At 52.9% G+C, this 25,070-nt stretch overlaps 1 protein-coding gene and 1 long non-coding RNA gene across 2 annotated transcripts; one reads left to right on the top strand and one right to left on the bottom strand.

The window, feature by feature from the left end:
* Nucleotides 1-551: 551 nt before the first annotated feature.
* ZSWIM4 (zinc finger SWIM-type containing 4) lies at nucleotides 552-20,132 on the bottom strand. Its single transcript, XM_069082946.1, has 14 exons — nucleotides 19,727-20,132; nucleotides 16,966-17,167; nucleotides 13,534-13,890; nucleotides 11,841-11,989; nucleotides 11,584-11,734; nucleotides 11,316-11,492; nucleotides 10,664-10,990; nucleotides 8,144-8,281; nucleotides 7,610-7,864; nucleotides 7,118-7,253; nucleotides 5,311-5,468; nucleotides 4,957-5,120; nucleotides 4,771-4,852; nucleotides 552-2,969 (listed from the first exon to the last, which is right to left on the bottom strand). The coding sequence occupies exons 1-14, from the start codon at nucleotides 19,874-19,876 to the stop codon at nucleotides 2,101-2,103; spliced, it is 3,315 nt and encodes a 1,104-aa protein (XP_068939047.1). The 5' UTR covers nucleotides 19,877-20,132; the 3' UTR covers nucleotides 552-2,100.
* LOC138157402 (uncharacterized) lies at nucleotides 17,290-22,434 on the top strand. Its single transcript, XR_011167398.1, has 2 exons — nucleotides 17,290-19,001; nucleotides 22,116-22,434. It is a non-coding gene; the product is annotated as an uncharacterized lncRNA (long non-coding RNA).
* Nucleotides 22,435-25,070: the final 2,636 nt, after the last annotated feature.

Genomic DNA, 25,070 nt, shown 5'->3' on the forward strand with positions numbered 1-25,070 from the left:
TGAAGCCAAGAACAAATCTAATCCTTTTAACTCCTGATGGATCTTCAAATGCTTGATACTCATTGTGTCTCCCTTCCCAGTCTTCCCCAGGTTAAAAAAGGCTCCTCATCCTTCAACTGATCCTTGTATGGTACTCTCCTCATTCTGGCATCCTTCGTTAGGGTCTTAGGATTTATAGTGGGAAGAACTTTAGATATCATCTACTCTAAAACTAAGAAGAAACCAAAACTCAGAATGGGTCCTTCCCATTAGCCCTGACTCTCCTTGCAAACTCCAACTCCCAAACCATCTCCACTGCAATGTTCCAGCTTGTCTGTCTTTCCCAGAAGGCTGATTAGAAGGGCTGATTAGAAGGGGCAACAGGTGGACCATCACCTCCTTTGTTACACAGTCCAAGATGGCATGAGCTTTGTGTTGCCTATGATTAGGGACTCATATTCAACTTGCTCTCACATCTTTATGTGAATTATCTGCTACATAGCTGGCATTCACCCTCCAAAAGCACAGCCATTCCCCTCCCCTTGCCCCTAACAAAAAAAAACCAAACCCCCAACCATTGTTTATGTTTAATCTTTAAAAAAAAGGAAAAATACAATAAACGGTTCAATAAATAGAAAAAAATTACAAAATTACATGATCTTTCCTCTTAATATATAAGAAAAGGTGAGGTGGGGACATGTGGAGGTAGGGGGTCTGGCTGTGCAGCTGCCTTGTCCCCTTCTCCTGCCACATGGACAGACAACAGATGGAGGGACTCACGAGGGGGCAAACACAACAAAAACACGCCCCAGTTAAGGAGAACACTTGGGGGGGAGGGGGAGAATGCCACATGACTGGAGCTTTTCCTTCCCGTATATATTAAGAATATGGGGTGAGGGAGGGAGTTTCCTGTCTCTCTGACATCTATCTTCCCAAAAATCGATTTAAGCAAGAGCACTCAAGCTCTGCTTGTGTTCCTGAGTTGAGGTTGTCCAGTGATGGGCAGGTTGGGGTGGGGGTTAGTTGGGACCGAGTTGTCTCGGTCCTCTCCAGGGTTGGGAGCTGCAGCAAGGAGCCCCCTGGAAAGCCTCCCTTTCCCAAAGGCAAGATAGGGGACAATGCTCCATGGAAGTCCCCATGGCTGAGCAGAGAGTGGGAGTGTGCCCCCCTTTCCTACCTGGGGACCCCAGGGCCCCAGGAAGAACCAGGGGGGGTGAGGTATAATGCCCAGGCCATGGGGCTTGGTGGAGGAGGACACTCCCCTCCTCACAAAGTCAACAACAACAACAATCCTTCACTGGGCAGGGGTAGGGGTGGGTGTTTCTGGAGGGAGGGGAAAGCCAAAGGATACAGGCTCTTCCTCTTCTCCCCCAGGGGCAGGGCAAAGGTGATAAAGAGCCATAGACATATGGGACAGGCCCATAGTTCCACTGGAAGAATTGGAGGTGGAGAGATTCTAGGTCTGGGCCTAGGAAGATGTGTGGGTATGTTAGAGATGAGGGTAGAGAGGATGGGGTGGAATTCACATGCCATTCATGGATAATTAAAGACCTCAATCCCAGAGTGGTTGGGTCTGCTACATTTCCTTCAAGGTCTGGTTCAAAGGGGAAAGCTGGCATGCACCCTAGCTTGTCCTAGAGGGTCCAAGAAGCCCAGCCTCCAGTCTGGGATCTGCCCTAGGGAACAGCCGAGGGTTTTTTCATAATAGCCCTTCCCTTTGGCTCCTCAGCTGTCCTGGTCTTGGTCAGTCAGGCCTTGGGAGGTTGGGGTATGGCTTCTCATCCTAGGGTCCTGGCCCATGTATGCACATGCTGGAACCCCTGGAGATGAAGTGGCTGTTGAGGGGGGTGGGGGGGGAAGGAGAGGGCAGGACTCCTTAACCGTCACTGACTTCAGGCCCAGTGACCATCCCCCCCTTCTAATCCTTCAAAACCGCTCCAGACGGTTTCTAACCTAATACTGAAATGCTGATTGCATGGGGAGGTGTGCAAGCCCCTGCCATATAAATTAAACACTCAAATCTTCATCTTGTGCCTGGGGCCCAGCCCAGCTAGGGGAGGGGAGAAGTGGAAAGCGGCTCACAGGGAAAGGGGCTTTCTCTCCCCAGGCACCAGCAGCCCCTCAGCCAAAGCGCTCCCGGACCAGAAGCATAAGCTTTTTCTTCCCTTTGTAGGTCTGTTTGAGGTTGTCAAGGAATTGGGCAAACTGCAGATGGCCATCAGGAGCCAGCAGGAAGGTCTCCCGGGCTTTGCCCAGGAACTCGATAAACTCTCCATAGTGTCGGGGGCTGATGTGTGTCAGTCGAGAGTGGGTGGTGGTGACGTAGGCCGCCACAGCTGCATCTAGCAGCTGGCAGAGAGGGGCCCGGTCTGTGGCCAAAGGTTTAGTGGTGCCTGCACCTCGGCGACCACCCAGAGGGCCCAGGCCGGGAGAACTAAGGGTCCAGCGGTGCAGGATGTCCGCAAGCATGGGTGCACACTGCACACTCTGGATAATTAGTGGGACGATGGCTGACAGCTCATTCCGGCCCAGGGAGTGGCTCAGGGAGCAAGCCCACAGCACATCATTGACAGCTGGGTGGCTGTCTTGGTTGAAGGCAATGCTCAGGTGGGTCAGGGCCAGTGTGGCCAGCTTGTAGGCCCTTAGGGGAAGGCCTCGGTGCTCCATGTAGCGGGCCACAGTGAAAAGGTGGGAGTGGCCCATGCCACCAGCTGCTGCGTCTAGTACAATCTGGTAGGCGGCCTCAAAGGCAGCATGGTTCTTCTCACAGAGAGTCAGAGCCGGCAGGGCACAGTTTTGAGGGTCCTTCATGGCACACTGAAGGGCCAGGGTCCTGGCACAGCCGCACAGCTCCTCTCGACGGGCAAAGTCCAGGTGAAGGCGCAGAAGGGTGGCATGGGTGGTGCCCGTCACAGCTACAATAGTGGTGGCCTCGATGGGTGTGAAGAGTGAGTACCAATTCTGCATGATATTCATTAGGGCTTGGGCACCTATTTGGAAGGTTAACATAATGTGAGGAGCTGGAGTCAGCAGCCTTCTTAGATGGGGCTGAGGCTGAGGCTGACAGGATTAGGTGGAAAGAACAGACTTAATGTCAAGAGACCTGAATTCAAATCCTTACTATAACATTTACTACCCAAGTAACCTTAGACAAATCACTCATTTTCTCTGAGTCCAAGCTTTCTTAACCAAAAAGTGGAGATGATAATATTTATACTCCCTATCTCACAGGCTTGTGGGGGGGATATGTGCTTTGTAAACATGAAAATGCTAAAGAAATGGGAATGGTTGGTTTTGTTGGTTGAGAGGCAAGAATCCGGTCAGAGCCAGTTCAGGAGGCCAAGGATGGCTTTCTGTCCTGTCCTGTTGCTGAAAGCATGAGGAGTCACCGAAGAGGGGCTGGAGGGCCCCACCCACATCATCTCAGCAACAAGCCCGCTCGGGCTGATCTTGACAGGGGCCTGGAGTGGTTCCCATCGGCGAGGGCGGCCCGGTTAGGCCGGGGACAGAAACCAACCCCGAAACCCATGTTTCAACAGAAAGTAAGTGGGCAAGTGAGGGCAGGACTAGGAAGTGGCTGGGCTGCCCTGGCCTCAGCTGCCCAGGGGCTGGGGTGGGGGGGAGACAGGCCTGGGCGGGCTGGGGCCCAGGGGACAGGTCTGGGCTTGACAGGTTCTTAGGCAAAAGGTGGCAGGAATGGTAGAGGCAGCAGCCTTTCCCAGATCCTGTCCCCCTGCCCTTATGGGACACAGAAATGTATGGGAAGAAAATCTAAGCTTCATGAGTTCTCTCCTATATCCTTCAACCCCTCTCTCCCTTTGAGGAAAAGAAGCACCTTTGGGAACAGAAGAACGGTATGTCAGAGAGGGAGTCAGCCATCTCCCCACCTCTGGCATCTAAGGCCCTTTGGATCTCATACTGCTGCCCTTGTCTACCTCCAGCCATGCAGTGGATAGAGGGACCTGGAGTCAGGAAGACCGGAGTTCAAATCTGGCCTCAAACACTCACTGGCTGTGCGACCCTGGGCAAGTCATTTACTCCTGTTTGCCTCGGTTTCCTCATCTGTAAAACGAGCTGGAGAAGGAAATGGCAAACCTACTCCAGTGTCTCTGTCAAGAAAACTCCAAATGGGGTCATGAAGAGACAGACATGACTGAGACTATGGAACAACAAAGCCTCCACCTATCATTACTCTCCAACACATCACCCTCCAAGGCATCCAGTCAGATGGCCTCACTCTCTGACCCACATGTCAGGTTCACCCTTACTTGGGCCTTTCCTCATGCCATTCCTCTGACTGCTACTGCCCTCCCTCCTGAAAACCCTAACCCTACTGATGTGTCAAGCAAGGCCCATATCGGGTCCCAGGTCCTCTGTGAAGTCTCCCCACTGCCCCAGCATCTCTCCACAGTCACAGGACTTAGAGATAAGCAGCTTCCCAGAGATCGTCTGGTAAGCAGCCTTATTTTCTAGGTGAGCAGACTGATGACCAGGGCAGTAAAGTGACTTGCCTACAGTCAGACAGGCAACAAGGAACAGAGGTGAGCTTCCAGCCCCAGGCCTCTGACTCCAGATTCCATGTCTTCTGCCTGTCTGGGTCCCCATGGCCTGCCTGGGTCACTACTTCCTGTCTTCTCAAAGGACTCTTAAGGGACTAGGCCTCTTTTTGTTTCCAATGACCCCCAGGTGCCAGGTCTGAAAGAGGCATCGGGAATAAGCAGATGATTAATCAGCCAGCCCCGTCTTCAGGGTTGGGCCACACTGGGCTGGGGGAAGGGAGCTGATCCTTACCAATCTCCGTGGCGCAGCTGACAAGCCAGCGCACCATCTCTCTGCGGCGCCACGTCACGGTGTTCAGAGTCATTCGCATCACCTGAGCCCCAGGGACAAAGGGGAAATCAAAGGGGAGAAAAGAAGGGTGAGGGTTATGATGAACAATGCTTCACCCACACGCTCCCTCATCTGCCAGCCCCTTACCTGGAGCCCCAGTTCCAGGGAGATGTTGAGCAAAGTGGTGTCTGGGGGAGCATTGGCTGGTGTGGCTGTCTTGCAGGCATCTTGGGCCAGCTTGAAGAGTAAGGCCGGAGAGTGGATGTTCTGTTGGATGGAGCCCAGCACTGTGTGCAGCCACTTGGGGTCCCCTGCAGGCAGGCATGAGGCAACATGGGCTAAGTCTATCCATCTGCCTCTCATGGGCATATACTGTCTGTGGTGTCATATGTCACGTGGATGCCCTTTCAGGGCACAGCTGGGCTTGGGGATAACTGCCCAGCCCTTAGCCTCTCTATGGTCTCTCCCTAGTTCCCTGAAGCCCAGGCTCCTGGGTCTCACCTTTAGCGGCTGTCAGCATGGTGGAGGCCAGCTCACACTGGCGTGTCTCCAGGTGGCCAAGGATGAACCAACGGGGGAAGCGGTTGGTCATCATAGAGTCCAGTGGGTTGTGGTGGAGAAGGTCCCCAGCAGGCAGCACTGTCTCAAGCACAGGAAGCCTGAAGGTAGGGCAAGGTGGGAAATGAGGAGAGAGAAGCCCTGCGCTGAGAGAGGCAGAGGCAGCACCCAAGGCTCAGCGGTTTCTATGGGCTGTTGCTGTGAGCCAACAGATTCTTTGTTGCAACCTCTGGCCTCCCAGAGCTGCCTCGAAATAGCAGTGTGGCCTTGGCTGGGTCAAGGTGCTTGCCAGAGTTGGGGATGGAGCACACAGACAGACAAGTTAGGAAGGAGGAAGAGAGCCCTACAACCAAGAGGGTTAGGGAAGCCTTTCCAGAGGAGATGGTGCCTGAGCTGAGCCCACAGGAAGCTAGAGCTTCCAAGAGCTGGAAGCTGGAAGGGAACGTGTTCTAGGCGATCCAATTGTGGGGGGCACAACTTGTACCAAGAGGAGGAAGGAGATAGAAGGCTGAGTCTGAGGGACAACAAGCGGGCCAATCTGGCCAGGAAGGCTTGGATGCAAACCTAGCTGAACACATCTAAGCCCGGCGACCTCACCAGAACATCACACTGCCTTTCTCCTCCCTCTTCTGTCTCACAGAGCTAGGCAAACAACTGGATATATGACAGCTCAGGAAGGATCTGCTGGCTGAATGGTTGAGGGAGGCTGCAGATCTCAGGATCACAAAATCACAGATTCTGAGCTGGAAAGAACCTTAGACACCACCGAGTCCAATTTCCTCATTTTACATATGAGGAAACTGAGGCTGAGGTTAAGTGACTAGTCCAGGGTCATACAGCTAGCAAGTGCCTAAGGCAATATTTAGGCTCAGGAGGTGGGATGGTCAGTTGGTGGAGCCCCCAGTGCTAAGCAGGAGGAATTAAGAAGGAAGATCAGATTCACGCCCAGGAGACAAGGAACAAGGTGAAAGAGAACAGAATCTGTTCAGACTGGGAAGCTGGAGGGGAGCCCTGAGTGATCAGTGGGGATGAGGACTGCTGCCCTACTGGGTGAAAGCAGCAGTACTACCCCCAGCCTCTGGGGGCACTGAGACCCATCAAGTCCTTTCTCTCCTCTAGCCCCAGTATAGCTGTCTCTTCTCTTTTCAGACTTCTTTCCTATCATGAACTCGGTCAATACTCCAGCCAGACTGGCCTCCTAGCTCTTCTGAACCCAGGAGAGCACACCTCCTATCTCGGTGCCTCCAGGCAGAAGTGAAGTCGCCTGGTTCGACTGCCCTGGCCTGGCACCCCCTTCACCCTCTGGCTGACATCTTGTGGAATTGTGGCTTCATCTAACACTCTGCTCCACTTAGTGCGGATACCTTCCTCCTTGTATTTATTGGTCCATTTGTGACTGGGACTCCCCTCCAGAAAACATAACCTCCTCAAGGGCAAGGATTCTTGTTTTCACCTTTCTAGCTGAAGGGCCTGGCCTAGAACCTTTCCATACAGGAGGTGCTTAATGAAAGCTTGAAGAATTGAGGTTCAGGCCTAGGTATACACAGCAGCTGAACTGATTAGTCAGCATCAGTGAGATGCTGAATAGCCGAGAGGTGTGGGGAGGAGGGGAGCCACATTCAATGCCCCACCCCCTTTCAGGGCAGATAGGCAGGCCTCTCACTTGTCTATGTGACCCCAGGTAACACTTTCTGCTGCTCCTTGGTGGGGATGGAAGGGAGATCAGAGCCTGGGCCACCCAAATACCTACCTCATAGCACGGAGAGCCAGGCGGTATGCCAGGTCAGGGTCATGGGGTAGCAGGGCCGTGAAGAGGAAGCGGGCAAAGGTGTGCATGGGCACGCTCTCTCGGAACAACACCTCCCCAAAGCCACTGAAGGGTCCCCCTAATGGGAGAACACTGTTCAGCATGGGATAGATAGGGTAGGTGATGGAGGGAAATAGGGTCCTCTTCTGGCACTGGGACTTTTCCTTCTACTCTTTGGGTGTTAAGTAGGGCCTAATTTTCCGTTTCCTCATTTGGTGCTTTGAGATCTGCTTGGAGATGTTTACAGGAAGAACAGACTTCTCCTAGGACCCTACCCCACACAGGTAGCTCTGATGAGGGGTGAGAAAAATACTGGGCTGGGGTATCTTTTCTGTGGCTTTGGCTGTGGCTCATGCTGCTCCCCTCCAAGGGCAGGGGGGTGGGGGCTCCTCTGAAGGGTAGTGGGCCAGGCTAGGGAGGCCCCAAGGCTCTCACCCTCCAGCAGCAGGGCTGCCTGCTTGCGTAGCCCCTGCACCAGTCGCTCGTCCAGCTGCACCTCGTCCAGGAGAGCCAGGAGCTGCTCCTCACTGCGCACGACCTTGTCCTGAGCGTAGAGCCCCTCGGGCATGGCCCGCTGCTGTCCGAGGCCCAGGAGTGCCACTTCCAGGGCCAAGGCCAAGTAGGATTCACCAGGGTTGCCAGGGACTGTCACATGCTGGTAGGTGGACTTCCGCTTCTCAGAGGCTGGGTCTGCCGAGGAGTCAACTACTGAGCCTTCCTGCCCCTATTCCTGCCCCAGCAGGGGAAGGTACCCCACTGGGGCTCCTTTACTTCTTTGTCCCCTCCCTCCTAGAGATAGGGACCTCTCTCCAAAACGTCCCCACCCATCTTCTTTTGGGGACAAAAGATGCACTGATGCCCAGTGATGGTTTCTAACTTCCCCCTGGCTCATCATTATGAAACCAGTCTTTGAGGTGCCCATCCTCACACCCAGGACATCCCCCATACATGTCTGCTTGCTCTTTTTACCTGGATAGAGGCAGAGACCCTGGTCCTCCACACGGCAGGCTTCCAGGAAGGCCCTGCAAAGGCAGCTGATGGGCTCCAGTGGGTGCCCCACCCATCCCTCCACATTGGTGATACTGGTGGAGCCTTTCTGGAGCAGTTCTGGGGAGGAGAGAGGAACGTGAGGTCGGGAGGCTGAGCCTGCTCTCCCAGATCTTGAGATGTCCATGTCCCTGGCCCGTCTTTGGGGTAGAAGTCACCTAGAGAGCCTCCTCTCAAAGGCAGCAGCCAATGTTTTTCTCCTCTCTCCTCTGATTCATTTTGCCATGACACAGATAAACCACCCTCAACTTTCTCATCTTTTTCTGGGGAGATGATGCTACACTCTCCTGTATCTCTTTCACCCCTGTAAACCATTCTCTTTCTAGGTGCCCTTCATCCTCTTGCTATTAAATGTAGGTGCCAATGTAACTGGCATCTTTCCGGTGAGTGACAGTCCATCAGCTATGCAGGGGTGGGGAACCTGCAGCCTCAAGGTCACATGTGGCCCTCTAGGTCCTCAAGTGCAGCCCCCGACTCAATCCAAACTTCACAGAATAAATCCCCTTAACAGAATGATTTGTTCTGTAAAACCTGGACTCAGTCCAAGGCTGCACCCAAGGACCTAGAAGGCCACAGGTTTCCTACCCCTGACTTAAGGGATCAAGTATAAACCCATCGACTTGGTATTCGAGGCCCCCATAGTCCCAAATCCCAGGACACAGATCTTAGGGCTAGAATCACAGAATCAGAGTCAACAAACACTCGGGAGGCTGTCTGGTCAGAGCGCAGCTAACAAATGGTCATGTAGCTGCTGCCTGAACACCTTCAGGGAAGGGGGATGCACTGTGCTCCACAGCCCACCCTCACATGGAGCAGAGATCCACCTCTCAGTAGCTCCTGGTTACTACTCCTGGTTTGGCCTGCCGAGGCTCAGGATATCAAGGTTCTTCCCTTTCCCAGATGCTAACCCCTCAAATGCTTGTAAGAAAGGGGACACATTCCCCAGGCTTCTATTTTCCAGTTTCAATAACCCTGGTTTCCTCAACTGACCTTCACGAGCATCTTTTGAGACCCTTGCTGTCCCGGAGCACTTTTCCCCCTTCCACAAATGCTCTCTAGGGACCTTGTGGTCCTGTAGTCCAATCCCCTAATTCCAGAGGAACTGAGGCCCAGAGAAGGGAAGGCCTTTCCTAAGGCTGTACAGAGCAGAGCTCAGACCCAAAGCCATCTTCTTTTGCTCCCCCACTCCAGCACACCGCCTCCGAATTCCCACCTGCCCAAGCTTGTACAGTACTAAGTGTCTCTAGGGAACTTTCTAGCTTCTCTTTAGGAGGCTATGAGCTGCTCAAGGGCAGAGATGCTGTCTTGCCCTGCCCTGCCCCAGGCCTGGGGTGGGGCAATGAAAGAAAGGCTAGTGGAATGGGCAGACCAGGGAAGGAAAGCCTGAGTGCAAGGCCTGGGCTCTGGATCAGACATTTGGTAGCTCTGGACCATGGGTAAGTTACTTCCCCTTCTAACTTTCTCTTCAGTAACATAAGGATAATAAAAGAAAGTAACAGTGACAATCGCTAGTGTTTCCACAGTGCTTTGGGGTTAGCCAAACCCTTTACATCCACCCTCTCCACTGAGCCTCCGAACATCCCTGTTAGGGCTGCTATTTCCATTCTACCCACGGGGAAACTGAGGCTCAGAGATTTACACAACCTGGAGAAAGTGTCAGAGGGAGGATCTGAACCTTTTCCTCCCAATTCCCAAGTCCCACATGCCTTTTCCAACCTGGCCAACTTTCTAGTCCTCACACACAACCTCCCACAAACCTGTGGCCATGAAGCTGCTCAGGCCGGGGCCATGCTTGGTGTGTGAATACTTCATCTTTCTCCACACCTCTGCTCACCTGCCATCCCTTCCAGGAGACCTCCCTTCATGCCCCCAGCTGGTATCAGCCAGTATTTACTGTGTAGGCACTTACGTAGCCCCAACAGAGGAGGGCAAGCTCCCTGAGGGCAGGACCTGTCTGACTCCTGTCTTTGTATTCCCAGCACCAGACATACAGTAGGTGCTTAATAGGTGCTGGCAAACTGCCTAGGTTACTCTTGCCTCCTTCACCAGTCTCTGCTGAGGAAAGCACCACAGATATTGTGGTATTTGATGTTCTTGTTATCCTCAATACAAAAGTAGAAAGTAACACAGTGTATTGCAAAGAGCCCTTGCTCTGGAGTCAGAGGGCCTGGGTTCAAATCCTGCCCGTGATCCTGGACAAACTGCTTCCCCTCCCAGGTCTCATCTGTAAAAGGCAGGGCTGGGCCCAGCCAGCTGTGGCTCCCTCCCATGCTGGTGGTACCACAGACAAGGCCACAGTCCCAGAGTGACAACAGGAATTCACACAGCTGTGCTTGGAGAACCTGGCAGCCAAGTACATGCCCAACAGCCCCTACTGATCACGAGCAAACAGGCTGAGGGTCTGCCTCGCCGCACCCCCGATCTCTGCTGGGCCCTGCCCACCTTTCTTCTGCTGCTTGTAGCTCTCCAGTTGATGGCGCCGCTGAAGCCTCAAGGTGTGGACCACGGCACATGCCAGGCGCAGGGCCTCCCGGGGATAGCCGTGGGAGCGCAGGGCATCCACTCGCGCACAGGCGGTGGGGAAGGGCTCACCCAGCCAGAGTGGGCGGCCCTGGGGGTCAAAGCTCAGCTTGTCGCCCCCGCCGCCACCACTGGTCTTGAGACCTGGCCCGTAGTAGTCGCTGGCCAGGATCTTCTGGAGGTGAGGGTCCCCCCAGCGCAGCTCCCCAGCTTGCAGGGCACGTCCGAACACTGTGTGGCGAGTGGTTGCTGTGCCAAGAGACATGGCAGAAGTCAGCCTATGACCAAGTATAGCTGTCTGGGAAAGCTCTGGCCCAGAGAGGCCAGGACAGGAGGTACTGCCATGATGGGCTCAAGACATAGCTTCCCTTAGAGAGAGAACATGTATCTCTGTCTTGTTAGAAAAACAGAAATAGAGGGCTGGATCTGTGAAGAGCTTGGATTCTAGACACCCACCCACCCACCCACCCAGCGCCAGAGGAAAACCAGGCTCTGGGAAATAGGTCAACACTGGCTCACTTCCGGGATAGGCCCAGTGGCATCATGAAAGACATGCCATGTGGTGTGGCCCTACCTGGTCTGGGGGGAGAGCTGGACTGCAGGGATGGCCCAGCAACCCCCTCAAAGGAATAGTTGCCCTCTTCCAGTGGGCAGACACTCAGCTCGTCCCACTGTTTCAGCTGCTGAAGCCAGCCGGTCCGCTCCTCAGGTCGGCAATGGGGGCTCAGCACCACACACACCCAGAGGGCTCCTGTCAGGAGAGGAGGGAGAGAGGGTAGGAGTGGGCAGAGCTGAGCGGCTGCCAGGGGGGAGGTCAGGGTCTGAGGTCCCCCAGGACTCACCTAACTCGTCCCATAGCTGTCGGCATTTGTCTGTCATGCCCGCGCCCTGCTGCCGCCAGAGGGCCAGTCGAGGGTCCTCGAGGAACTGCTGCGTCATGAGGATGAGCATTCTAGCCCCGTTGGAGTCGCGCATTCGAAGCATCTCCCGGACCTGGGCCAGGATGGTGCTGAGTTAGAGGGAGGGCCCAGCATGCCCCTAACTTCTACACCAGCCCCCCCCAGCTGATCCCTTGCCACCCCCCAGCTCGACTGCTCACCTTATTGAACATAGACTGCAGCTGTTTGCTGGCACCATAGTAGCCACCATTGGAGAGCAGCTGCTTGACCTGCTCCTGGATCTGTTCCTCGTCCAGGTGCCAGCAGTTGGCATCTTCAATGCCAGCCCCAGCCGTGGGGTCAGGGGCACCTGGGACAGGGAGGGAGGGGGCAGAGCTGAACCAGTGGCAGCCACCTGTGGGTTCCTGACTCAGCATCCCCAGGGAGGCAGGCCCATGAGTCACGCGCACCCCTGACTCCTCCCCACACCTCAAATCCTCCCACATCTCACACACGCCCAGAGAAGCCCAGTATCTCCCTGAAGTCTCCTCCTCTCAGACATGTACCTAACACCTCCCCTAGCTCCAGGAGAGTCACACTTCCATACACACAGGGACCAAATACCTCCTCACACACCCCTATCTCTCAAAGAAACCCAGAGCTTAGACACCTCCACCCACAGGCCTAACACCACCCCAGAGCCACACACACACACACACACACACACACACACACACACACACACACGCCTCTCCCTGCACAGAGACCAAGCACTTTCTCACCTCCCCCCATGTTAATGACCTAGACTTTTGGAGGCGGAAGGAACTCTGCGATGCTCTCAGCTGTCTACTCTGCCCCATTCACCCTGTATTTATCTGCATATCTCAGTATCACACGCTATAGAATTAAGAGACTTGCTGTTTGCCTGTCTTCACAGTGCCCAGCACACCACAGGCGCCTAATAAATGCTTGTTGGTTGATGGATTCTCTAGTCCTGGCCCCCAATGCCACACCCCTCCAGTCTTTGCTTTGAGGACCATCAAAGAGGGGTTCCCCATCCCTTCCCAAGGCCCTCTATTCCACTTTCTGACCCTTCTAATTCTTAGCATGTTTTTTCTGAAATCAAGTCTTGATTGGCCTTTCCAGCTTTTCTCTAAGGCTCCTGTGGGACAGCCTGTGGGATCCTTGCACATGGCGACCAGAAGGTGAAGGGGGTCCCCTCCCTCCAAGCCTTCCCCATTCTGGCTCTCCTCTTCTAGACATTCTCCAATTTTTCAACGTCCTTGCTAAAGTGTGGTGCCCAGAGCAGGGACAAAGGCCAAGAGATGGAGGAGGGCCCTTTCTGGTCCTAGTATCAATGCCTTTCTCTATGCAGCCCACTAGTGCACTGGCTTTTTCAGACTGCTACACCATAGCACACCAACTCATGCTAAGCATGCAGTTCACTGAGATCATGAGCTCTTTTTCAGACAAACTGCTCTCTACCCACATCTCCCCCTTTCTGTACTCTTGAAGCTCACTTTTCAAATCTAAGTGTAAAACTTTATATTTCTCCCTATTGAAATTCATCTTATTAGCTGTAGCCCAAAGCTCATCCAGCCTGTCATCCAGAGCACCAACTCTTCCTCTTTGCTTTATCACCCACAACACTTACATAGAACAGCTGAACATAAAAAAATGCCCCCACTTCCCTCTGGTTTCTCTCCTCCCCACTCAACAGAGCTCTCTTCCCTGCTACCCCAGCCTTCATCATGAGACTTTCAGATGCATCTCTTCAGAGGTTTGGGGGTTGGGGGGGTCACTGTCTCTGCCACAAACTTTCTGGGACAGGAAAGAGAAGGCCCCAAACCACCTATGGGGGTGACCCAGTCTAGGATTTCTCTGTAGCCTCCCTGGCCCCATAGGGCCTCTCACCATGTACACGGTTGATCTCAGACCCCAGGAAAAGGATCTCATCTGCTAAGCGCTGGGCAGTGGGCAACACCTCAGTGTGGTGGGCGCTGATCAAATACTGGACAAATTTCTGCAGCTGGTCCCTGTTCATCTGGGACAATGTCTCAGAGATGGGCAGCCGAAGCTCCACCTGGCGGGCATGGCGGATGCGGTGCAAGGACAATGCCACCACATGGGCACAGTAGAAGAGGTCGCGGTTGTCACAGCCGCAGCTTACTGAGGTGATCTTGCATCGGTCGAAGCTGATGGACACGTGGTAGAGACGCTCTGGCTCACTGGGGCCCGCAGGCTCTGTCACATTTCCACTTAGGTGGAAGCCTTAGGAGAGCAAGAGTGAATAATTAGAGAGAAACCCTGAGAAGGAGGGATGGGCATCCAGATGGAGAGGTGAACCAGGAGGGAAGGAGCACAGAGGAGCCAGATGCACCATAAGAGACTGGCATCTGTACTTGAGAGAGGGTCTAATGGAGGCCCAAGAGAGGGGAAGGGACAGACTCAAGGTCACTCTGCTAGGGCCCACCTCCGAGTCCAGTGTGTGCTGACACCAGGCTGCCCCTCAAGGAATCACATAATGTTGGCCCTCAGAGTAGGCCAAGAGATAACGCAGACCAGGCCCCTCACTCTACATGGAGGGGATCAAGGCCCACAGAGAGAAAAGGAAGTTAAGGTCAGGTCCTCCCAGTCTAAATCTAGTGGTCTTTCCATAGTACCATGTCCTGTACTAGGTGGGTGGCGGTGCCCAGACTAGAGCCCTTTCCTCTAAATTATATCAGCTTGCCTGGTTCTCAGTCAGTGGTCCCCAGGGATGGGGGGGGGGGCAGCCCAGAGTTCTGCTTGCCTGATTCTCCAGCTGAGCCCCCTGCCCAGGTTAGCACTGTTGGGACACCAGGCCTCCCACATCTTCCTTCCCCAAGATGCTGTGGGTGGTCAGGGTGGAGGAGCTCATCGAGCAGGTTTATTCTGCCTCCTGAGAGCTTTGTCGGCCTCATTAGGTTCTGCCAGGTCAGACTAATTAACCCTCAAGGTGGAGAGGGGGAGGAGGAAGGGGAGGTCCTGCCATGGTCATGATACCTTGGCACTGGTCCAATTTCCTAAGGTCACCAGCACCTGGTGAGGAACATCACTAATAAATGCTAATGATCCCCAGGCCTAGCTACCCCAATGCTGAGCTCCTCTCTTATTCTCAGATCCCCAAACACCCAGATAATACTCATTAACGCCAAGGGCCCCACAGCCAGCTTGGGTGGCAGGAAGAGAGGAAGCGCCTGGTGCAGTGAGTCAAGGGCATTGAGGGGGCAGGAAGGTTGCTGGTAGCTAGGGGTGGGGTCGAAGCTGTCCCCTTTCCTCAGGCTAGATTCTAATACTGCCAGTGGGGACTCCCTCTGACACCCAAGAATACCAGATCTGGAACCAGAGAACCCAGGCTCAGATTCACTCTGCTACTTAGCACCTTCGTAGCCAAAGCCCTCTGTGCCTCAGTCTCCTCATCTGATGAAGTCAGACCAGATGATCTCTGAGGTTCCTCCCAATTCTAAAAATGTGGTTCTATGGCATGGCCCTTTCTCTGGGAGATCAGGGAACCAGACTCCAGTGTTCCCATCCTGTTCAACGAAGGCATGAGCCTTAAGTTTTCACCTGGGCTTGGCCAAGCTGCCAGGTTCCACAAGGTTCCAGTCCCAAGTGGGGAGGGAGGGAGTCAGGGTTGTGTGGGCCAGAGGATACTGCCTGCTCCATGTACAGAGAAGGGCTGCCTCTACCCTAGCCCAGGCTTTCCTCAATACTGAGGACCCAGTTTGAGCCCCTATGCTGTTTTTCTACCTTATGTCACATTGGCCAAGTCATTTCCCTTCCTCTGGCCCTGTTTTCTCATCAGTAAAATGAGGGGATTGGGCTAGATAATTTTTTTTTTTAAACAAAATAGATTTCCTTTTTATTATGAACTTAACAAATATGACCATTTTAATGTACAAAGAACAGAAAAGACTACCACATAAGAAACCAAATTGTTGTTATATGGAGAATTTGCTTTTTTTCAAATGAGGAAATACTGAGTTTCATAATGTAGTAACAAAACTGCCCTGCCTTGTCTGGATTGATTTCTGTTCTCTTCTGGGTATTTTAAAAAGTGGCTCACGGAAGATCTTTTCTTTGTTTTTTCTTATATCACTAACTAGCAATTCCCTTTCCTCATGAATGGAAGTTCTCTCTTGTATCAAATGTGTACCAGCAAAGGGGACAAACCGACCCACTGGCCATGTATGTCTCTGTACCTCTGGCCCATCACTTCTCTGTTAAAAGGATCAAAGCATGCTTCAGCAATACAACTGCGAAGGGCCTTTTCAGCTCTAGATTCTCTCATCCCAAGGAAGTGGTTCCTATGACTCAGGCTCAGGGCTCCCCACACCCCAGTCCTAGCCCACTCCCAAAGGGTTACTTCCCTCTTGGGGCCAGGGGAAGGCTGATACTGGCTTTAGCTCTCAGTGGCTTCAGAAGCATGCCTAACCCTACTACCCCTTTGGGAAACAGAGAAACTAGACCCACACTCAGGCTCTGGAATGGGAGGGCCCCAGCTGGGACAGCTCCTCTGTGATGGGGAGGTGGAGGGGTCTGCTGCTCCTATCAGACTCCAGATGAGTTAGAAGATGTTAGAAACCAGCTACCAATTGGGAGGCCAGGACACTAAGGCAGCTTCTGACAGGCCGACATTCTGACCACAGAGTATGCCATTTCAACCTCATGTATCAAAAACTGAAGAGGACAGGGGCAACTGGCTGGCCAGGCCCCTGTTCTGAGGCTACAGGTACACTAACCTCTCTTTTTCCATTTCCCTTACTAGAAACTGATTGCCCAGACCAAAATTCTTGGGGGTATTGGAAAAGGCTAAGTACTTCTATCACTGTGTTGTTCCCCAGTGGGGTTCTCGGTGAGACTAGTCTTTACCCCCCCCCCCCCCATTTCCCCTGCCTTTACCCATAGCACTTGGCAGATGTGCATGAGCTACAGGAACTCTAGAGTCAACTTGGGTTTTAGTAGGCAGGGAGAAAGCACTTAACATATTAGTCGGGGCATGGTTATACCCACTGGGCTAATGCATCTCCCTTCAGGCTTTGAGGGTTACAGGGCTATATAGCACATGAAAAGAATAAGACTGGGGGATTTAGAATTGAAAGGGATGTCAGAAATCATCCATCTTCTTTTACAGATGTGGAAACTGAGGCCCAGGGAGTGACAGAAATTTGCTTAAGGTTATATGTGGAATAAACAGTCAAGTTGGGATTGGAGTCAGGCTCCAAATCCAAGTGCTTTTTACACTGTATTTTCACCAATGTCCCACAGCGCTTCACCTGCTCCGCCTCCCCAAAGCCCTGCACGGGAACCAACTTGGCCACTTACCCACTTGTAGCACTCTATCCACAGCTCCAGTCTGTAGGAGGTGTAAGCCGCGATTGAAGGGCACTCGAGAGTCGTGCTCGCCTTCGGGGGGCTGGTAGCCAAGGGAAGAGTACATACATATCTCCCTCTCACTTCGTGGGAAAGACCAGAAAACAATCCGCTTCTGGACAGGCTCAGGTACCCGGGAAAATCGCTCTTCCACCTGCGGGTACGGAGTGATGGGAAGGGGAACAGAGAAGACAGGTGGTGAAGATGAGCACAGGAGGGGAGCTGGCTGGTGGAGTAGAGAGGCCACTGGCCTCATTTCCCTTATGTGGAGAATGAGAGGGTTGATCCAGACAGTCTCCAGATCTCAGTCCTATTATCTGTCCTTCTAGTCCGAGAACTCTTAGGTCTAGAACTGGCACCTTGCCAATAAGACCTAAACTATCCCTATCACATTCCCTTCTGCTCTGATCACAAGAAGGCAGGGATAGGCAAGCTTCCCTCTGGCCATTCCAGGTCTAGAGCAATGCAGAAATAAAGGATAGCTGGCCTTCCCCCTTCATCATTCGTCTCTTTCTCTAAGCTTTCTCCTACATCCATTACCAGGTGGTTTCTCGAAAATGTTTTGAGATAGGCTATTTCTCCTATGCATAAAAGCAGTGTGAGTTTCCAGCAGAGGCACACACACACACACACACACTGGACTGAGTTGCTGCACAGATGCACAGGCATGTGGGATATCCAAGTAGATGGATGGGTCAGGGTCACTGTGGACAGATACTCCCAAATGGGGAGGGTCAGGCACCTTGTGCAGATGTACACAGGCATGGGATGATGTGTGCATCTGCACAGGTCACATGCACAAGGGACATGGGGTCATCACACAGATGTACATGGAATACAGGGGAGGGGCTTTACACAGTCGCACGCACACACAGGACAAGGGGAACACATGCATGAAAGATACTGGATGCCATTGTATGGATGCATGAACAGAAGAGGGTCACATGCACAGGGGCCCCATATGGGACACAGAGGAGGGGCTGGGGTTGTAGGAGGGTCATGGCACAGGGCTCAGGCATTCCCATCACTTTTGTCTGTTCTCTCCTTAAGATAAGGCAGAAGATGTATGAGCCTGGATGACTGGGGGGGTGGGGTGTGTGTGTGTGTGTGTGTGTGTGTGTGTGTGTGTGTGTGTGTGTGTGTGTGTGTGTATAGGGGGCAGGCTCTACTCCCCTAGAGATGGGCAAAGGGCAGCTGGGCCCACAACCTTCAAAGGCCAACTGGGTATAGAACTGGTCATAAGGCCAGAGGCAGGGCTGCCTTTGCTGGCTGAAGGGATGGATGAGATGAGTAACTAGGTATTTTCCAGGGCTATGATTCAGAACCTGTGCTCATACACATAAAGCCGCCAGGAAGGCTAGGCTGTTTAACTCTTCGGTGGCCCGGAAAGCAAAACAAACAGCTGCCCAAGTTGGACAAAGGTAGCAGAACAGATTGAGGGGCTCTTTCCTCAGCGGGGAGGGGGCTGCCCAGCCCCTCCTCTTCTTTCCCTTCCCCCAAGGTCCAGTCCTGAACTCGAGAGGGAGAAAGGCCCCTCTCCAGGGGGTGGGCGGAGCAGAAGCAGGAAAGGCAGGCCAAAGATGGGGCAGGAAAGGAACTGGGCTGGGTCAGGGCCTGTGATAGCAGGAGTGTCCTGTCTCAGCCAGCCCCATGAATAGCTCCCACCTCACAGCATAAGGAAGAGTTAGGATGGAGGGGAAAGTGCACTGGAGTTATTCTGGAGACCTGGGTTCAAATGTTACCTCTTCTACTAACTCTATTCTTCTAACTCTTTTGCCTAACTAAACATATGACTTCAGAGGAGTCCCTTTTCCCCTCTGATCTCTATTTTTTCATCTAGAAATGGAGAGAGTCAGATCAGATGACTTTTTTTCAGCTTTATGAATTGTAACCTTTGATCAAGGGTCCACTGAACTTGCCCATCACTGGGTCCCTGGATCATTTTCTCAGCTTTGGTGATGGCCTGCCTCCCAGTGCACCTGCCACAGGTAAACAGTCCAGGAGCAGCAGCATTCACCCAGGAGCCCTGCTCCTAGCATTCCCTCCCTCCCAGGTCTACATCAGTCTCTCAATAGGAAAGCTCCAGCTGCATCCCTGGCTGGCAAAGGGGAGTGAAGGGATGAGTTGGAAGGACCTGAGGATCCAGGAAATCCCTGCTAGAGCTGAGACTCCAAGGGGTGGGGGCCGGGGCACGGAAGTGGGATGGAGAGAAAAGAGGGAGGTCAGAGATAGGTCAGAGCTCGGGGGCTTACTTGGCAAATGTCCTCTGAATGTTAAAGAGAACAGAGAAGACCCTAAGAGTTGTAGCTAGGGCAGAAGAACTTAGCGAGCTACTCCCGGTACCCCCATTTTACAGGCAGGGAAACTGAGACCTGGGGATGGGAAGGGACTTGCTCAAGGTCACATCAGGAGCAAGGATGAGAGCCTGGACTCGATCTCCGTCCCCCGGGGCGGTCGGGTCATGGTCCCCACGCCTAGGTTTGGGGCTTTTCTGGGGAGAGGAAGGGTCCCCGATCTTGGCTGGGGCTGGACGCCGGGCTCTCGCGGCGGGGGTAGCTAGGTTCAGGATGCTCGGGGAGGGGCGGGGCGGGGGGGGGGTCCGGTTCCGGGTCTGTAAAATGGGGGTGGGGGGCGGGGGGGGGGCGGCCCCCGCTTCCCGGGGCCGGGGGGGAGGGGGGGGGTCGCCCTCGGCCCAGGGCCCCTGGGGCCTCACCTGCTCGAAGGCCCAGGTTTCGGCCACTCGCTTGGCGCTGAGGTCCAGCAGCGTCTCGACCCGGCTCCGGCCGCCGCGTCCGGCCCCGGCCTCTCGCTCCTCCGACCCCCCCGGGCAGCCCCGGCTCCGCTTGGCAGCCGGAGGGTCCATCGGGTTGGGCCGGGGCCGGGGCCGGGGCCTGCGCGGGGGCCCCAATCCCCGGCCTCTCCTGGCTGCGCCGCTCGGAGCCCCCCACCCCGGGCCGCTCCTGCTGCGCTGTGCCGGGGAAGCACGCTCGGCCACCAGCTCGGCACCCCGAGGGCCTCGGCCCCGCGTCGCTCTTCGCTTGGTCCTGGCCCAGAGCCCCGGCACGGGCCTGGCCGATACGGCCCCTTTAAGACTCGCCACAACAATGAAGCTTCCTCGGCGGCCGCTTTATCCTCCGCCGTCGCCCCGCCCCCGCCGCCGGTCCCCATTGGGGCCCCCCCACTTCACTCTCTCGTCTCCGCCGTTGGTCTCCGCCCCCCGGTTCCGGGCCTCCGCATCTCATTCGCCAGTTCCCCTGCCACTCGTCTCTGGGTCACCCAGCCCTGGCCCGAGGCGAACGGTAATGTCAATCACTGACCGCTGCCGGCCAATCATATACGGAGAATCTTGGAGGCCCTGACCATATGTGGAGTTGCGAGGCGGGCCCCAGGTTCATTCACAATATTCCGCCCCCCCTCCCCCCCTCCACCCAAGCAGACACTGGGCTAAGACTGGGCTGACCCGCAGCGGAGTTCACACCTGGAACTGGGTTGTGTGGGCGTAGGGCACCCTGCCGGGCAGAGCCTACAACTCGGCTTTGTTTATTGTAGACTCGCTTCCGGTCAACAGGGAAGGGAAAAAACACACACGCACAAAAAGCCCTAAAAACCACGTTCACTATTAGCTTCTGATCCTTGTTCTCTCTCCCCATCACACATTTCCGATTCTGTCATGGGGTTTAGCATCCCAGGATGGCAGAATTAGAGTCCTTTATTCCAGACCCTTGTTTTACAGATTAGAAAACTGAGGCTCTGGGAGATTGAGCTTCTTGGCCAGGACTTCCAAACCTTCTTTCTCTTTCTCCCTTTATTCTTCTATCCAAGCAACAAAACCCCCAACATTTCCCTCCAAAGGGAGACTCCTTTGTGCACCAGTCCCCTCCCCTCCCCCTACAGTGGAAGGTTCTTCACCGCTCTAAGGATTTCCATTTCTGCTCACTCACCCATTGAAAGGACATCATCTAGGCCCTTTACTTCCATGGCCAGTGCCCACCCCCACCAACCCCAACCCAGACATGCTGTTTAGTTAATAGTATCTCCCTCTAACACATACACACAAAAGGGTGAGAGAAGGGGCTGCCTCGAGGATTCCATTAAAGGCCTGAGAATCTCCAAATAAATAGGGGATAAGGGAGCAACAGAAAGCCTGTGTGATAGATAAATGTGCCTGAGTATGGGTTAACAGAGAAGAGCTAAGTTACTAAATCAAATTCAAATGGCTTTTTATTTTCTTTCATGAAGCCACTATGTGGAAGGCAGATTTCCCCTTCCCCCCATGGCCCAGCATGTGCATCAACTGCAGGGGAATGGAAGCCACATTTATTCCTGACTCCTCTGATCTCACTGTCTCGGCATTCTGTGATCCTGACCCCAAACAGATGTGTTTTTCTCTATCCACTCAGAAAGGGTGACACCCTCCAATGGATCTAGATTCACACATTAAAGACATAAAAAGGATCTCCCCTATCTTTGCCACTTCCCCTCAAGCCCCAAACCCTGGCCTCCTCCTGAGGACTTCCAGTGTCCCCCTCCCAACATTGTTTACTCTATTTTACTCACACAGGGACCTCAGGAAACCAGCCAGGTCAGTTTCACTTCCTGGTTCTGAGGCACCAAGGCAGACTCTCCCTGCATGCCCTCCAGTTTCAGGCCTTTCATTTCCAGATTTCAAAGGTTTTTTTGTTATTGTTGCTTATTTTGTTTTTAAACAATTTCATTATTGAAGTCTTGTTTCTTTGCCAGGAAAACTGGGCATTCCAGAAAGAGAGGGGAAAAAAATGGAGGGGAGAAAGGAAATGGCCTGGCCAGGAACTCTTCTCTTAGGGCCAGTTTTAAATCTTTAGGGCAGAGATAACCTTCCCTCAGGAAAAATGGGCTGCATTTGAATCGTATCATCCTTTGTCCCAGGATCAGACAAAAAAAAAATCATAAGATTTCTATCTGGGTAGGGGAGACACAAGGTTGCTCCACGCTTTTTCCCAATTTCCCTTCTCCTCTGGAAAAGTCAGCCTTGACTTTTCCCTCCCCCCAACATCCTCTCCATTGACAAACTGTCAATTAGACCTCCAAATCATCTTTCAAAACCCTATTTTCTCTGCTTACAGGATCACTACCTCCATCACCTTGTACAGTGAAATGGCAGTGCTCAACTTGGAATCAGTAAGGCCTCGGTTCAGATTCTGACACCAGCTGGTGACTCAGGGCAAGTTATTTAACTTCTCTGTGCCTCCGTTTCTGCATCTGTAAAAGGAAGATGCTGTCCCAGATGGCTTCCAAAGTCCCTTGTAGCTCTAAATCCTCCATCATCGGTGAATGCAGCAAATCATCACCTAATTGGTCTCCCTGCTTGCAGACATCTCCCTCTCCCCACAGCTGCCAAATCAATAATCAATCCTAAGGCACAAATCTGACCCCACTCAAAAATCTCCAGTGGCTCTTTGGCTGTCTCTAGGATAAGATGCAAACTCCTCAGCCTGATGTTTAAAACCCGCTGAAGCCAGGCTTCCACTTACCTTTCCAAACACTTCACATTACTCTGCTTCATACACGTGGCCTTCCAGGCAAACTGGTATGCCAGCTAATCCCTAAGCCTTGCATTCCATCTCCAGGGTCTAGGCCTTTGTAGCCTCTCTCTCCTGCCAAGGAGGTACTCCCTGGTCACTTAGGTTCCTTCAAGGAGCTGAGGTTCAGGAGTCACCCCCTTTCCAAAGTCACTTCTGATATCATCAGTTGCTCAGTGTTCTTCCTCTTCTCAAGTTATTTTGTCTCTACTTACCCTTGCAAGTGTATTTCCCAAATGAACGAAGGGCCTTGGAGTTAGGTACTGTTATGTTTCCCCAGGATCTAGCACACAGCAGGTGCTTAATACATGTTGGTGGAATGGAACTGAGTAAGGATGTTGTAAACTCAGATGGGAAAACTTGCCCAGTGAGATGCCTAGAGTTGCCCTGGCACTCCTCTTTCTGGGAAACCCCCTGGGAAGCACTGGTGATGACATTCGAGGCCCAACCCTGGTTGTCAGTCAAAGCATCTGAAAGCTGTGGAGTTGCTCAAGGACTTTGGAAGGAAAAAAGGAAAAAGCAAGTTCTTTACTGGTACTGGGTCTGGGCACCACAGGGGACTGTCAAGCAGAGACTGGCTGGTCTGGGAGCAGATTTGGAGCAGAGGCCGAATGGTCGCTCATCAAGTACACCGTCCTGGGGTTCATTTCCAGGCACAGACTGGACTCAAGAGATGTCAAGGTTCCTTGGAACCCTAAAAAACTTGGTGTTTCCTTCCGACTTTAATTCTTTAGATTTCTGTGAATCATGCTCCAGAAGCCAAGGTTTCTCAAAGATGGGATTCACCCCCTGCTGGCACCTGATACTCTGGCCTTTCCCTCCGGAGGATACTGCTCTAAGAAGGGAGCCCCTTAAGAACTGAAAAGCATTCAGACCATGAGAGCATCAAAGCTGAGATATCCTTAGAGATCACCCAGTCCTACCCCACATTTTATACAAAGGAAACTAAGGGATTTGCCTAAGATTATACAACAAGATGGTGGCAGCCTACTATAGCCTAATAAACTCACTTAGGGCCTAGGAACCAGACACATTTTTTTCTCCCTGGCTTTCCAGGAAATAAATCTCAGCACATCTGGTCAGAGAGACGGAAATTCTGACAGCTGATGGGCTCTCCTCCTCTCAAGCAATGGACACAGCAGGTGCAAGGGCAGCTGGGAAGCTGAACGCCACCACATTCCCCCTCCCCCCTGCAGATGGGTTTCACCACCCCCAGCTGTTTGCACTGAGAGGTCCTCTCCCCGGTGTTTTGTCTTTAATGTGTTGAGTCAGCACAGGCTAGTGAATGAGCACTGGGATTTGGAGTCTAGAGTTGGGTCAGGGTCTCTGCTCTGCCACTTACCATATGACCCTGGGTGAGCCTGTTTCCTTATCAATTCAACTCAAACATTCACTAAACACTCTTTGGGTTCAAGGCACTAGGCTAGGGTGCCAGCTACAAAGACCAAAGCAGAAACAACTGCTGCCTTGAGAAGCTATGACATAATATATTTTTTCAGAACAAAGTAATCTGAGCAGGGAGAGAGTAATAACAAGGGGCTGAGGTGGGGGGGGTAGTGAAGGGAAGAGGGATTAGGGAAAACTCTTGGGAGGATGTGGCTGAGCTGAGCATTAAGACTCTGGAAGGCCTGGAGGATGATGGGGAGCATTCCTAGGAGAGGAGGAATGGAATGATGGTGCAGGGAACAGCTAGTAATCCAGTTGGACTGAAACTTAAAAGTGCATGAAGGGGAATAATAGGAAGAGTCTGGAAAGGTAACTGAGGAATAAAATCGTCAAAGGGCCTGAATGACAGGCTGCGTTTTTGTTCTTTTCTAGAGACAACCAGGAACTTCCAAAGGTTTTTGAGGAGGGGGGAGGGTACCATGGTCAGGCGTGTGCCTTAGGAAGGTTATTTTGGCAGCTGTTCAAAGGAGATATTCAAAGAGGAGAGAGTGGAAGAAGGGAGACCAATTAGTAGGCTAATAAAATAGTCCAGGGAAGAGGTTATTAGCGCCTGAACTATTTACGGCGGTAGCTTTGTGACTACAGAGAAATGAAGATGGATGTGAGAGATGTACAAGAAAAGAGACTTGGCAACTGGCTGGCGGGGTGAGGGGGAGAAAAGCAAGAATAACAGCCAGGTTTGGCATTGAGGTGTCTTCAGCAAAGGGAAGCTGGGAGATGGGTTCATAGGGTTCAGGGCATAGAGGTGGTTTTAGCTTGATGCAAAGAAAAAACTAAAATGACAGAGATCACCTCAGCACTAGATGTCTTTGACCAAAAGGTGAAACACAATGGTACAGAAAGGATCCTTGGTCAGATTTGGGTTGGGCCCATACTTCTCAGAGATTGCCTCTGAGGCTCTTTCCAACTTTAAGATTCTGTGATACCATTCAGAGCTGAAAGAACCTTTGAGATCATTAAGTCTAACCCCAGGGATTTTACAGATGAGGAGCTAAGGCTGCCCTGACCCACATGTGGTCATCTCAGATCTTTCACTCACTCTTCACATGGACT

Source organism: Petaurus breviceps, unplaced genomic scaffold (assembly GCF_028583685.1).
Source record: "Petaurus breviceps papuanus isolate PSGF00001 unplaced genomic scaffold, PetGlider_PUasm1.0 172, whole genome shotgun sequence".
Classification (NCBI taxonomy): Eukaryota; Metazoa; Chordata; class Mammalia; order Diprotodontia; family Petauridae; genus Petaurus; species Petaurus breviceps.